This window comes from Triturus cristatus, chromosome 2_2 (genome assembly GCF_964204655.1).
Source record: "Triturus cristatus chromosome 2_2, aTriCri1.1, whole genome shotgun sequence".
Taxonomy (NCBI): domain Eukaryota; kingdom Metazoa; phylum Chordata; class Amphibia; order Caudata; family Salamandridae; genus Triturus; species Triturus cristatus.
This window is the reverse complement of record NC_140582.1, coordinates 427081681-427096442: the sequence shown is the minus strand read 5'-3', so window position 1 is coordinate 427096442 and position 14762 is coordinate 427081681. Positions and strand designations below refer to the sequence as shown.

The window sequence follows — 14762 nt, the reverse complement described above, 5'->3', positions numbered from 1 at the left end:
TTAGAAAATTCGTAACTCCGGTTCTACTCATTGGATTTTTGCAGTTTTCATCTTGTTTTACTCAAAAATATAATCTATTTTTCTAACCCTGTTTGGAATATTTTTATGGTGTTTTCATTGTGTTTCTGTGTGTGTGGGTTGCACAAATACTTTACACATTGCCTCTTTAGATAAGCCGGACTGTTCTGCGTCAAGCTACGAGAGGGTGAGCACAGGTTATCTTTAGGGTGTATCTAGCTTACCCTGACTAGGCTGGTGGTTCCTGTTTGTACAGGGTGCATACCCTGACAACCAGAAACTCCAGTTCTAACAACTCCATTCAGAGAGAAAATTGGTTAGCAAAGCTGGATTTGAAAGATGCTTATTTGTTGGTTCCAGTTCATCAATCAAACAGAAGCCTATTCCTTTTGCAGGTTCAACTCAGATTTGCCTAAGCTTGTTTTAAATTGTGTTTACTCTCTTGTGATTAAAGAATATTGGAATTCAAAAAGTTGAGCCTTGCTCTTTCACAAAACCACATGTAAAAATACTTTCTTGATTGCAGTCAAGATATAGCTTTTCTTTTGTGACTATTTTAGTTAAATGATTTTGGTAAAGAACTGATGAGTTTGATGATGACTGGGCCTGCTGAGTAAGAATTTGTTTTCTCATTAAGCAGGCTACAAATCTTAAATGAAAAGAAAGAGGGAGGCTTCTAGATTTGAATATTCAATGTATTGTTCTATGCTTGTAATGTAGCTAGCCTAACCATCTAGTGTGTTTTATTTTAAGTTGATTAGGGAAGACAAACTGTGTGTTTTATTTTAAGTTGATTAGGGAAGACAAACTTTGTGACGAATATGTGCACAATAATATGAGTGCAGAGCCATGTGAGCAAAGTCCTTCACTGCAGGAATTAGTGCCTGTGAGAACTGGGGGTCTCTAGTTGGCAGAGGTAGGTACCTTTGACCAAATAGAGTCCTTTGCTTCTAGTCAGGGTAAGGGGGTGCACTTCTAAAATAACCCCTGCTCACCCCCTGGGTAGCTTGGCACGAGCAGACAGGCTTATCTCAGAGGCAGTGTGTAAAGCATTTGTGAACATATACAGTAATACGGTGAAAACACTACAAATGGACACCACACCAGTTTAGAAAAACAAGTAATCTTTACTAGATTTAACACAAGACCAAACGACAAAAATCCACAATTCTGTACTCAAAAATAGACTTTAAAATGGTAGAAATAGCTTAGTTCAATGTAGATGGTAAATGCGACACTTTACTCTCAAAGTACCTTGGATGCGTCACGCAATACAAACAAAAGGGTCGCAGGGAAGGTGATTCGTCGGTTCCTTGCTTCGGGGGAGGTGATGCGTTGGTTCCTTACTGCAGCGCAGGGGAGGTGATACATCGGTTCCTTACCGGAGAGGATGTGATGCATCGGTTTCTTACTGTGATCCGGTGCGATGCGGCAAGATGACGCCTCGATGCGATGCGACGATCCGGTGCGATGCGAGGAAAGGGCATCTCGATGCGATGCGACAACATTGGATGTGATGCGTGCATGCCCGACGGCCGTGCGGTGAACTTGGTAACTTCTGAGCCGCGACAGGCCCTGCGACATGCTTCTTCCGTGATGCGTTGGCGACCTATGCGGCGGCAACACGCTTCTCCGGTGATGCGACGCGCTACGTCGATGATGTGACGGCAAACAGCTGCAGCGGTGGCACTCTTCTTCTACGATGCGATAGCAACTGCTGCGACGGCGACACGCTTCTCCTCGTTGCATCGCGCTTCCAGCTCCCAGCAACTCGCTGTCTTCTCAGAGGGCCCAAAAAACTGTAGGTACCTCTCTGCAGGTAGAATTCTACAGCAAGAGAATTCAGGGGAGCTGGTGGTGAAGTCTTGTATCCCTGAGACAATTAAATCAAATGAACCAATCATGGAGTCACTAATCCAACACTATACTTTACAATAGGGAGCACTTGCACGTTGGCACTGAATAGCAGTGGCAAAGTGCACAAAGCATCTAGACAGCAAAACATATAGCAAAAATACAGGAGGCAACAGCAAAAAATGTAAGGGAGACCCACGCCAATGGTGCCATGTCTATCAGTGCCTGATAAATACCTACATTTTATTTAAGCTCTGTATATTATTATTTCTTAACACTTGTACAGTCACTGTGACTTACGTGCAATAAGCCCTTAATTTCGTATTTGCCACCACGAGCGCTCTTCGGGCACTACCCCACCTTTACTTATTTTACAAGTGGTAAATATCTCTCATTCCCTTAGCAGCCAAAATCACAGAGAAGATTGTCAGTGCCCAGCTGACTAACTTCATCAAAGAGAACTCCATCTTCGACCCCTCCCAATCTGGATTCCGCAACAGCCTTCCTTGACGCGACTGACGACATCCGCATGCTCCTCGACTAAGGCCACACCGCAGACCTCATCCTACTTGACCTCTCTGCAGCCTTTGACACCATTTCCCACCGCCACCAAACTCCACGACGCCAGAATACAGGGAACCACCCTCGGCTGGCTCCGCTCCTTCCTCGCCGGCAGAACCCAAAGGATCAGACTCCCGCCTTTCCTCTCCGAACCCACAGAGATCAACTGCGGAGTACCACAAGGATCTACTCTTAGTCCCACGCTCTTCAACATCTACATGGCCCCCCTCGCCGCCATCGTCAGACAACTTGGACTCAGCATTGTATCGTACGCAGATGACACCCAACTCGTTCTCTCTCTCACGAAGGACCCTGAAGCCACCAGACTCAGCTTCCATGAAGCAATTAAAGACGTCGCAGCTTGGATGAGCAGCAGCTGTCTGAAACTCAACTTGGAGAAGACAGAAGTCCTAGTCCTCAAACCCTCCATGTGGGACAACTCCTGGTGGCCCTTGGGCCCCCCCGCCCCCACGGACCACGCCAGAAGCCTGGCATCATCCTCGACTCCTCCCTCACCATGACCCGACAGATCAATGCCGTCACCTCTACCTGCTTTTACACCCTCCCCATCCTCCACAAGACCTTCAAGTGGATCCCCCCCGAAGCCAGAAAGACAGTCACCCACACACTCATAACAAGCAGACTGGACTACGGAAACGCCGTCGACTGGAATCAACAAATCCCTGCTACACAAACTCTAGCCCATCCAGAACACCTTGGCCAGACTCGTCCTCGGCATCCCAAGGTATGAGCACATCACCCAACACCTGCAAGACCTCCACTGGCTCCCCGTCAAGGAGAGAGTAACCTTCAAGCTACTCATCCACGCCTACAAATCCCTCCACAACAGCCGACCCAAATACCTCAACGAAAGAATCTCCTTCCACATACCCAAAAGGAACCTCCGCTCTGCTGACCTTGCCATAGCAGAAACCCCACACATCCGTAGAACCAGAGCGGGTGGAAGAGCCTTCTCACACATCGCAGCCAAAGCCTGGAACGAGGTCCCACTCAACATCAGACGCTCCGAACTCTGCACACCTTCAGGGGAGCCTCATGAGCTGGCTCTTCGGCAGAACTGGAGCTGCATTCCCCCTCCCCCCCAGCGTCTTGAGACTCTCACGGGTCAGTAGCATGCTTTAAACCCCCTGATTGGTAGATTGATTGATTGTAGATCCAAATTTTTATTTCAGAACTCGAATACAGCTTTATAAAACAAAATTCTGTCTGAGTGCTTTTATATTTTTCCACACTTTACTCTTTTAGCTCTCTCTTAAGCATAATGAAAATACAAGTGTTTCCCATTCAAGGTAAATAAAATGCACAATAAATTAAGATTGCCATAGATAATTTGGAAAATGTTCAGTTAAATCAGTGTCTTTTGTTGCAATTATTAACTGTCCAAGTTCATATCTGATTTCAAGGGTAGTCCTTTTTTATTGACACATAAAAAAAAACTAGTTTGATGGGAGAATGACCAAAAAGTGCATGATATTTCAGATGAATACATTGAGGCATTGTCATTACTAAAGAGCCCAAGTACTAGTACCTCTCTACAGGACTGTCTGAGGGCAGCCATAGCCAGAATATGATTGCAAGAAAATGAGGGCGCCCAGGCCACACATTTCATCAGTAGGACAGAGTGATACTTCATATAGGATCAAGCACAGGTAGACCCCTTGAGTTCTTTGACTTATGTCAGAAGTTTTTTTCTGCATGTTTTTAAGCAACCTCTACCTAAGAAGTTAGAGAAAGATTTTTCACTTTCACAAATTCCAATTAGTAACATTTTTTCTTAAGCAGTACACCTGCACATCCTTAGGTGGCGTTGGTCGGTTCCATGTTCGTCGTCGGCGATGTTGGCAACAGGATGATGTTGCGGGACCTACATAGACGCCATGCTGACGTCAATTCCTAAACATGACTTTCCACACCAGAAGTGCAGAGCCATGAAAAACAATAACCACTGGTGTGTCAAAACTAGGAGTCCCTATTCCTAAAAAAAACTGTTTGCAGAGTGGGGAGGATGGCTGGGATGGTAAGGAATCTACAACTAACATATGTCTCTACCAGATACATTGTTACCAAAGGTAAGTAACTTGTCCATCTAATAGAGACTGTTATTTGTAGATTCCTTACCTTAGAATAGCGATACCATCCCCGGAGGAGGGTCTGCGAACCGAGATCAAACCAGAAAGTCCTGGACAACCGAATGGGCAAAGTACCAATCACTCCGGTCTTGGCTATCCAGGCAGTAGTGTCTGGTAAACGTGTTCTAATGCCGTGGTTGCCGCCGTTCTTCTGGTAGAATGAGGATGCAACCCCACAGGAGGGTCCTTTTTGGTCAAAGGAAATCAAAAATTGATGCAAAGGACAACCCATCGGAAATCAGAAAATGGTCCCTTTTTGAACAGCCCTACCTTTCTTGGCACCCACTAAGCCAATGAAGAATTGATCATCCACCCGAAAGTCTTTTGTGTGATCAAGATAAAAAGACAATGCTCATTGTGGGTCCAGACGATAGAGTCTCTCCTCCTACTTGGAGGGGTGTGGGGTGGACAAAAGTTGGGCAGAGTGATAGATTGCTCCACATGAATAGGCGTGATGACCTTAGGAAGGAATGAAGGCTTGGTCTGAAGCACCATTTTATCCGAATTGATAAATAGAAAAGGGAGCTGCAGCTCGTTCTTCACACTACGAGCAGTATGACAATAAGAAAGGCAGTTTTGAGAGTAAGCAACCTGAGGGGACAGTTATGAAGAGGCTCAAAGAGAGCACACGTGAGAAAGGCGAGAACCAGACTGAAGTCCCATTGGGGCATTACAAAAGGAGATAGAGTAAACAGATGAATAAGGCCCTTAAAGAATCTGTGACGATAGGAGACTTGAATAAAGAAAGCTGATCTGGCAGCCGAAGAAAAGCAGAGATGGCTGCAAGATATCCTTTAAGAATACCCAAGGCAGAACCCTGCTGGGCCAAAGAAAGTAAATACAAGAGAATCTCTGAAAGAGGAGCAGAAAGGGGATCAACAGCCTTTGCTGTTCACCATGCCACAAATTTGTTTCATCTACAGGTGTATACAGTTTTAGTGGAGGGACGCCTGGCTGCCAAGATAACATCCCAGACTACGGGCCAAGGTCAAAAGCTGTCAACTGGCGTTGCTCAGTCTCCATGCAAGGAGGTGAAGACTGGACAGGTTTGGGTGAAGAACCCTTCCCTGCTGCTGCGACAGAAGATCCTCCTGAAGGGGCAGTCTGCTTAGAGGATCATTGGCCATGCTCAGAAGGTTGGGGTACCAGACACATTGTGCCCAGTCCGGAGCTTCAAGAATTACTTGAGCCCGGTCGTTCTTGATCTTCTTGAGCACTCTGGGCAGAAGTGGTACAGGCGGAAAGGCGTACAGGAGGCCAAAGCCCCACACACGACGAAAAGCATTGCCGACCAAGCGCCGCTTTTGAAACTCCAATGCGCAAAACTGCAGACATTGTGCATTGTCTTCATAGGCGAATAGATCTGACCAAGGCTCTCCCCACCATTGAAAGAGACCTTGCACCACCTCTGGATGGTGATGGCATTCATGATGGACTATGAACCGATGGCTGAGTTTGTCTGCCCTGGTGTTTAGGGAGCACCGCCAGGTGTTGAACCGCCAGGGTTATTTCCTGTTGCTCCAGCTACATCCAAAGGCGGAAAACCTCTTAATAAAAGGTCCATGATCTCACCCCGCCCTGTTTGTTGCAGTGACACATGAAGGTGGTGTTGTCTGTTAACACCTGCACCACTTTGCCCCTGAGAGAGGAAAGGAATGCTTTCAGTGCCAGTCTGATAATGCAGGGATCCAAAAGGTTGATGTTGAGGCTGGACTCTGCCGGAGACCAGACACCTCTGATCTCTGGACCCCCCCCCCCCCCCACAGGTGGCCACCCCTTCCCAGAAGTGATGCAATCCTAACCACTGTTAGATCTGGTTGGGTAAGGGAGAGGGATCTGCCTCAGACCCAATCTTGGTTCATGAGCCACTACTGCAGTAGGTGTGCAGTTCCCTCCGAGATCTGGACGTAGTCAGAAAGATTATCCTGATGGTGCACCCACTGTAACTTCAGGTCCTACTGCAAAGCCCGCATATGCCATCTGGCATGATCCACTAGCAGGATGCAGGAGTCCATGAGATCCAGCAGCCTCAGAGGCATTCTCACCAAAATCCGGGATAGAGGCTGAAACATCAGTATCATAGCCTGAATATCCCAGACTTGATACTCAGGAGTAGTGGCCCAAAACTGCACTGTGTCCAGAACCGCCCGATGAAAGGGAGCGACTGAGAGGGTGTCAGGTGTGACTTTGGGACGTTGATAGTGAACCTCAGTGAATGCCGGAGATCCGCCTTAGTCTGGAGGTGGGAAACGACAGACTGGGGCGAGCCCGTCTTCAACAGCCAGTCATCGAGCTAGGGGGAGACTGGAACACCTGATCTGCGCAGATGAGCTGCGACCACAGCCATCACCTTTGTGAACACCCTAGGGGCACTGGTAAGGCCAAAATGAGCAAGGTGAACTGAAAGTGCTCATAGTCCACCGTGAACTGAAGGTAATGTCTGTGGAGCAACAGGACGGGGATATGAAAAAAAGCATCCTGCAAATCCAATGCCACCAGCCAGTCTCCTGGGTCGAGTGCAGACAGAACTTGGGGCAGGGTGAGCATTTTGAACTTCTCCTTCTGGAGGAAGACATTGAGGGCCCAGAGGTCTATGATAGGACGCAGGCCTTTGTCCTTCTTGGATACCATAAAGTAGTGAGAATAACAACCACGTCCTACTTCTGACTGACCTGTTGCAGCTGGATTTTTCCTGGGCTGTGCAGGTACATTGTGGGAAATTGAGTCTTAGCCTCCAAAATCTCTGAAACCTTGATCAGAGCTAGTGTACACTTATTTTCCCCAAAGGAACTCATTAACAACATGATTTCAAAGTTTGGAAACTTTCTGCAGTAAAGCTCCAGCAGGAGACCGGATCGACATCGAGTGTCAAGCCACCATAGTCGACTTGCAATTCAGCCCGACCATGCTGGTTTGCACTGTTGAAAGCTCTGGAGCTTCTCTCAGTGACATCAAGGACAAAGACTTCCAGAGGCTCACCAAGACATCATGCTGCAGCAGGCCGCCATCGTGGAATGTAGCCTTGATCGGGGGAAAGGCTCAAAGATAAAGACTAAGGGCCTGATTATGAGTTTGAAAGTCCACACCGGTAGTCTGACCGCCTTATTACAACTCTGGCGGCCAGACCGCCATGGGACCCGTGCAACTGACGGAGAACTGCTATCCCTGGTGGTGGAGCGGTGGTCTGAGGATGCAATATGTATGGCAGTGCCCCTGTGGCACCGCCAGGCACATTACGAGTTTCCTTACCACCAACGCCCTCTCATGCCAGTGCTCACACCATGAAAATGCTGGCTGTGAGGAAACTAAGGGAGCCCCACAGAGCCCCCTTTTACCTCTGGGCCTTGGGATGAATGCAGAGGGGCACATGGCGTGCCTACCTGTGTGCATGCATCACCTTTCCTGCATGTCATGGACTGAACAGTCCATGTCATGTAGGAATGGGCCTTTGCACTCCCCTTTTTATGCCTTTTGTGCACTCCAAATGACTGTTCAACACAAATGGGGCCGCTCCCAGTACAGTGACCGAAGGTACTATAAAACTGAATTGTGAGTGTGGACATCTCACAAAAAGTGAAAGACTGGCCTCACACACCACCAGGTGTCATGCTTCATCATCGGCAGTCCTCGCCCTCTAGAAACTCGGTTTAGTACAGGTTGGGTCTTCACCTGACGACAGGGAGGCACTTCTAAACTAAGTGGGGGCCCGTGAAAAGTGAGTGAAGTAAAAACCATTACAGTTACCAAATAATTTTTTAATGGGGTGGGTAGGTATATGGTATTATATGTGGACGGTGAGATGGGGAATTTATTTTTCCCTCACCGTAGTGAAGGGGGTCAACATGTTTCTGCCGTTTGACCCAGATGGGTCCGTGGCATTCATCAGGACCAATGAGAGGGGATCCGTTCCTACCAATTTTGTGGTGAGAAGGTACCACTTGGTGGGATGACCATTGTCACACTTCACCGGAGAGAAGGGCTCGTATTAAGCTCTAGGAACATACCCTACATGCTCCATGGAAGGAGAATGGAGGGGAGACCCCTGTTGTCAGACTTGCCTCAAGGTGCGTCTCCCGTGTTTGCACCTAGGTGTATCCTTCTGTCCTCCCCGATGGTGGACATTACGAGTTTCCTTACCACCAACGCCTTCTCATGGTCTCATGGCAGTGCTCACACCATGAAAATGCTGGCTGTGAGGAAACTAAGAGCGCCCCACAGATCCCCCTGTTACCTCTGGGCCTTGGGATGAATGCAGGGGGGCACATGGTGTGCCCACCTGTGTGCATGCACCACCTTTCCTGCATGTCATGGACTGCACAGTCCATCTCATGCAGGAATGGGCCTTTGCACTCCTCTTGCCTTACCTTTCTTATAGGCACAGCTATGGGACCTCCAAAGGACTGCCTGCCAGACCTTGAGGAAACTAGTAAATCGGTGGACGGAGGTCGATTTTGACTCGTAATCAGGCCCTAAGCCTGAAGGAAAACTTGTGACTGGGACATAGCCCTCTGCTTATCCAACCCACGCTCCATTGTGGTAGGCCTAAAACTTTGACTTTGTCCCGGTCCAGCATGACCAGATGCGTTTTGGCACTGTAAGTTTGAAGATAAAAATATTCTATTTTTTTTTTAATTAGTGCTGGATTTTTATTGTAGTGTGTCTTTTACTTATGTACTGTTTTAGTAGCAATAAATACTTTACAGATACCTGTCTCCTAAATTAAACCAGATTGCTCGTTTAATAAGCTACCAAGGGTTGAGCAAGGATATATTTTCTGAGATTTGACTTGACCTATTACTGATTGTGGTATTATTACTAGCTGAGGGTGAAAACCCCTACTTATTATTAACCTACTTTCCTACACTAAATGTCAGCTACACCCAGTCCTGGGACCAGAGACAGGCTGCAGGCACCAAATGGCAAAAGCAATAAAATGCCCACTTTCTAAAAGTGGCCTTTTCAGAATTGCAATTTTAAATCCGACTTTACCATCAGTTAAATTGTGATTCCATAGACACTAAACATGAACTGGTTAGCTCTTCACATTTGGAAATAGGTAATAAGGCATCTCCAATACTATCCTAGGAGAGAGATAGGGCTTGCAGTACCAGGACATGTAAAACTTACAAGCACGTCCTACCTTTTAAATACATTTCACCCTGCCCTCTAGGCTGTCCAGGGCCTACCCTAGGGATGACATATGTATTAAAAAGAAAGGAATGGACCTGGCATAGCATTTATTTTTTTACAGGTCAAATTGGCAGTTTAAAACTGCCCAAACAAGTTCTGCAATGGCAGGCCTGAGACATGTTTAAAGAGCTACCTAAGTGGGTGCCACAATCAGTGCTGCAGTCCCACTAGTAGCATTTCTTTTACTGGCCCTGGACACATTTAGTGCCACTTTACTAGGGACTTACAAGTAAATTAAATATGCCAATTGAGTATTGAGTATGAGCCAATGTTACCATGTTTAGTGGAGAGAATACATGCACTTTTGTAAGGCCAGCCAAAACGAGACCACCACAAAAATGGAGGAGGAAGGCAAAACGTTGGGGGTGGGGGGACCACCCTGGGGCTGACAGTTCAAACAATTTTGTGTCATTTTTCTGAAATTTCGTGCAAGCAGACTATGGGAATTTCATACATCGTAGTGATTTGTCTGGTTTTCAGACAGGGCTTCACAGGGAGATATACCTTTACTGCAAAGTACTGCTGCACCAGTTTTCAATGCAGCAAAATGCTCCAAGTATGAGAAATCTGTTGTTTTCATCCACTTTGGGTGTGCTCTGCCTGGGCAAGCCTCGGCACATTGCTCTGGTCTTCCACAGAAGGGAAAAGTGTCTAAATCTCACTTTTCTCCAACTGCTGGAAAATGTATTTCTGATCACTCCTGCAGCCATCAGGTTCACAGGGAAGGCTTCAAGGCTCCAGGTCTCTTTTAATCAAGGGCTCCTCAAGGGTTCAGTCCTCTATAATCAGCTGGGCCATCTCAGAGTCAGTAGTCCTTTTGCTTTTATTGTCTCTGGAGTTATGCGGCAGAAGAGGACCAAATTATGTGCAGCAAATTATGCAGCAAGAAAAAGCAAATTATGCAGCATAATGCGGCACATTTTCTGATAGTATTACCTCACTTTGTTCTCGTTTTTTTACTCTTGGGCATAGGTTGCACCTCATTGGTTCCCAGTTTAACACTCGACCATACCCATAAGCACCAGAAACGGTCCTTCCACTGCAACACGTGTCGCACGGCTTTACCAATGCTTGTTGTAGCGAATTGTGATCAGGAGTTAAGCTTTCCCAAAAGCCTTCTTATTTCAAAGCAGGCGATCCAGCTGTAGCCTTAACCGAAAATACTACCTTCATTCCCTAACTGCGGGGTTCCTTGGCTTATGTAACTGAACGATTTTAGTAAATTACCACTATTTAAATAATTAACAAAACAAAGAGGTTGTGCGGTACCCACGCGACTGAAGATGTGTATATTCTTCAGTTGTCACTTAAAAATCTGGAGGTGGGAATTGCCCCTGAACCCCCCCCCACTCCAAAATCTGGTGGAAGGGTGATTACATACCCCGGCCCCCGCGGTTTCTACGCCCACGAGCAGGGAGTGTTTACATGGGCACTCCTCGCAGAAGCACGACGGAGAGCTGTAGGTCACGAGCGAGAGGCATTGATCGAGCCCGGTTCTTGGTTCTCGGCGATGGCATAGCCCTAGGAACTGCAGGCAGTGGTGGGATGACTCGGGAGGCGCGGGAGTTCCACTGTTGGAATAGCATGGAGTGCTGAACATCCAGTCTGCCGCTCCTAGGGAGAATCAATAGGAGGCGTCGCTGTTTGAACTGAGGTGCTCTAGCTGAGTTCTATGGCTTCATACACCGGCTGGCTGATACAACGATGACGAAAGGCGCTGCGAGGCAGTTTTCTGTGCCTACAAATGTGTAATTATTTATTGAAAAAAAGTAATAAAAAAAACAACTGGCAGGGCTGCTCCCTGTCAGGAGTGAGGTGCTTTTGCTGAGCAGTATGTTCAGTATCTTCTGTCTGGATACCGTACCAGAAAAGATGGCCCTCATAATTAAAGTTAGGGAGCTGTTTTTTTTTTGGGGGGGGGGGGTGACAGTTCTGGGATAGCAGAGGCTGAGGTGAGCTGGCACAAACGTATGAAAGTGGTGCAGTAGTTTAAATTTGATTATAATTGGTAGAGCTGTTCTTGGCCTAAGAACAAGGTCATACTTGCTATAGAGCGGATTGGAAGCGCTCTGGTAAAGGTGTGCGGGGCGGGCATGCCGCACGTCACCATTGAGGTGCACGAGCTGAGCTGAGTGGTGTCCTAATGCACCAATGAGTGCCGTCCGAGTGCACCAACGAGCGCTGCTGGTCAAGATTGAGGTATTCGTTGGAGCTGAGCTCAGTCCGACTACTGCAATAGCAGGACGTGCTGCAGGTCATGCTTTGATTCCCAGGCATTACCTTACTGCCTTACGTGGGATAGTTTGAAGATACTTTATATACACAAGTCTGAGATGTCGCGCAGTCCATGGTTAATGCTGGGTTTCCTGTTCTGTTAATTTATATCGGCTAGATTCGACTGAGTCTCTCTTAGGCTGGTTCTTTTGATCCTTTGTAATGTTTGCGACATGCTAAATTGCGGACTTTACTTTGCTTCTTCTAGTCAGTCGATCTTTCCGCAAGCTCTGTGTTAACATTAAGAGGAGCTGCACTGCGTGTCCTCACGTGAGGGTGAGGAGCTAGGGGTGCATTGAGATTGTGAGGGGGTAAGGGTGGACTTGTATACACGAAGGACACTACGCTATAGGGCCTCGCAGATCGTAGCTCCTGTACCCAAAAGCCCAAGTTATAAGTGAACTCTTAGATTCCACGGAGGGTAACAATATAACAACGCACCATGGTACTGAGGAGACTAAAGCAAATTACACATTGTTGCCAAGTAGTGCCATGATAGGCACGTCACTTTCCGCCAGCCAACTTCACTGTAAATACAGCGCGCCAGGCACATCAGCCCACTGTTTCAAGTCACTGTTTGCAGTGGCTCGGATTAGTTTTGATTAGCTAAAACATCCATCAAAAAGACAGATATATGATTTCCTGAGATGACTCTTTGTAGAGAGTGGGAGGCGGCGAGAGAGAGAGAAATTATGGAGAATAAAGAATAAGAATATTAAGTCGTGCAACAGGAGAAAAAGCTAGAAGCAGGGGGAGTTAGAAGAAAAGAGTAAAACAGAAAGTGGTGCTGGAAGGTAAGAAGGGAAGGAAACAAAACAAGCCCGGCGGAGCGTGGCGCGCGCGCGCTTGGGGGTGGGGGAGCGGACCTTTTGAAGTGCTCCTAAAAAGCGAATTGCATGGCTGCACGATGCGCGTGATTGTGCGCGTGCTAGCCATGCAATCCGCTTTTTGGGAGCACTTTTTTAACCCGTTTTCTATAGTCTCGCTATGCGATCGCTTACGCGATAGCAAGGCGAGACCTAAAAAGGTGGTGTTAAACTTGCCCTATCAATGCCAACAGTTTTTAACCTCTCGCATATGGCTAACTACTGTTTTGCACGCTGCTTCTTTTGCAGCACATAAGTACTAGTTACGTTGACAGTGCTCTTTATGTCAAAGGCTAGATTCTGAAACAAAGAGGTACATCTATAAAATGAAATGGCTTCATAACAATGATTTTAATCATCAGAGGAGAAGTATGTTCATACAGCACTGAGTTCTTGACTCCTACATTTTATGAGTACATGAGTAGCAGCGTCGGAGGTGTATGAAATCGTAAAAGAAGACAACTTGCATTTCTGTTTAGAAATATTCTTTACCTTGTTTATTTCTTTCACGTGCTGGGATTGCAGCATCTTCTCCTCGGTGTTTTTAAGGGAAACATATAGTTCTAGGAACTTCACTTTCTAAAGAAGAAACAAAATAGTTAGACCCAAAGATCATCGCCTTGGCAAGCCCCACTGATCACATCATGCCACATCCACATCCACACGTTTTACCCACTACCCTTATAAGTTGTTCCCTTCCTATGTCTTGAGAAACTGAAGGAACCTAAGCAGTGGAGAAGTGTAGCTCACTGGTTAGAGGAGGCATACCCTGAAGCAGAGGTCAGACCTGGGACTAGGGTTCGATTCCTGACGCGGCAGGGTCTGGAGCCCAATTGTCCACGGACTCGATAATTCTTGCTTCGGTGCCTACTCTAAGCACGAGTTCACACTATGCAGCTCTGGGCAACAAGCTTGCTTAATCTCCACAACGGCCCCCCGCGGCGGGATGCCTGGCTTTCACCTTGGGGATGCCCAGTACGGGTTATCTCACAGGGAAAAACCAGGACGGGTTCCCAATGCAAGCGCCGAGATGCCCAAGGGTAATTTGAGCGCTATATAGGACCGCACATACATACATACATTTGTGGTAGAATAAAGCAGCAAAACTTAAATTTTCATAATTCCCTCACAGTATAAAATCATTTAAGTGATAATTCCCTATAGTGGTCTTGATGGGATTCCAGACACTCACGGAGAGGCAGGCCGAACTTCAGTGCCACTTATTTTTTTCTAGATAGTCATGGATCAGGTCATTATGACCACTGTTAATGTCTCGATTACCTTTGGCATTTTTTTCAAGGACTAGTCTACCAGATCACCCAGTCAGACAGTTCATCAATCATTAGACTTGCCCCAAAGAATGTAGGTAATTCTAGGAAGATTGTTCCTGACAATGAAGATGTGAATGAAAGTTGAACCAAATATGAAAAATACTGCTATGCACAATCAACTGGATTATTTATGGTAAAAATATATGTGTCTCTAACAATGAGGGTGAAAATTCATGTGAAATGAATAAACTACAAAATACTTCTGGGAATAACAGATATATTTTCAGAGCAAGGCCACAGTGGTCCTCGCTCAGAAAATCAAAATAGACTCCACTCCCTAACATAAACACATTTAAGTAGCACACTTAGGGGAGTGACTCCTCATAAAGTCAATGGGGCATATTATCAAGGACAGCGTTAAAATTATCGCCGCTATAGCGGCAGAATACTGCCGCTAAAACGGCAATAATGGGCTTGATAATATGCTCTATGGAATTCCGATTGAAGCCCATGTTAGATGTGAAGGACATCTAACATGTGTGGGGAAGAGGCTCCCTCAACATCATCTTTTTTTGTGT

The 14762-nt window shown here is 46.6% G+C and overlaps 1 protein-coding gene across 2 annotated transcripts in view; it reads right to left on the bottom strand.

Annotated features, from left to right (window-relative positions):
- The window catches only part of LOC146862312 (uncharacterized), a 296683-nt gene that overhangs the window by 109584 nt on the left and 172337 nt on the right, over nt 1-14762 (bottom strand). For both annotated transcript variants that reach the window (XM_085641506.1, XM_085641507.1), the window contains exon 5: nt 13406-13492. In XM_085641506.1, coding sequence (XP_085497632.1) covers nt 13406-13492 — 87 coding nt within the window. The remainder of the gene's footprint in view (nt 1-13405; nt 13493-14762) is intronic.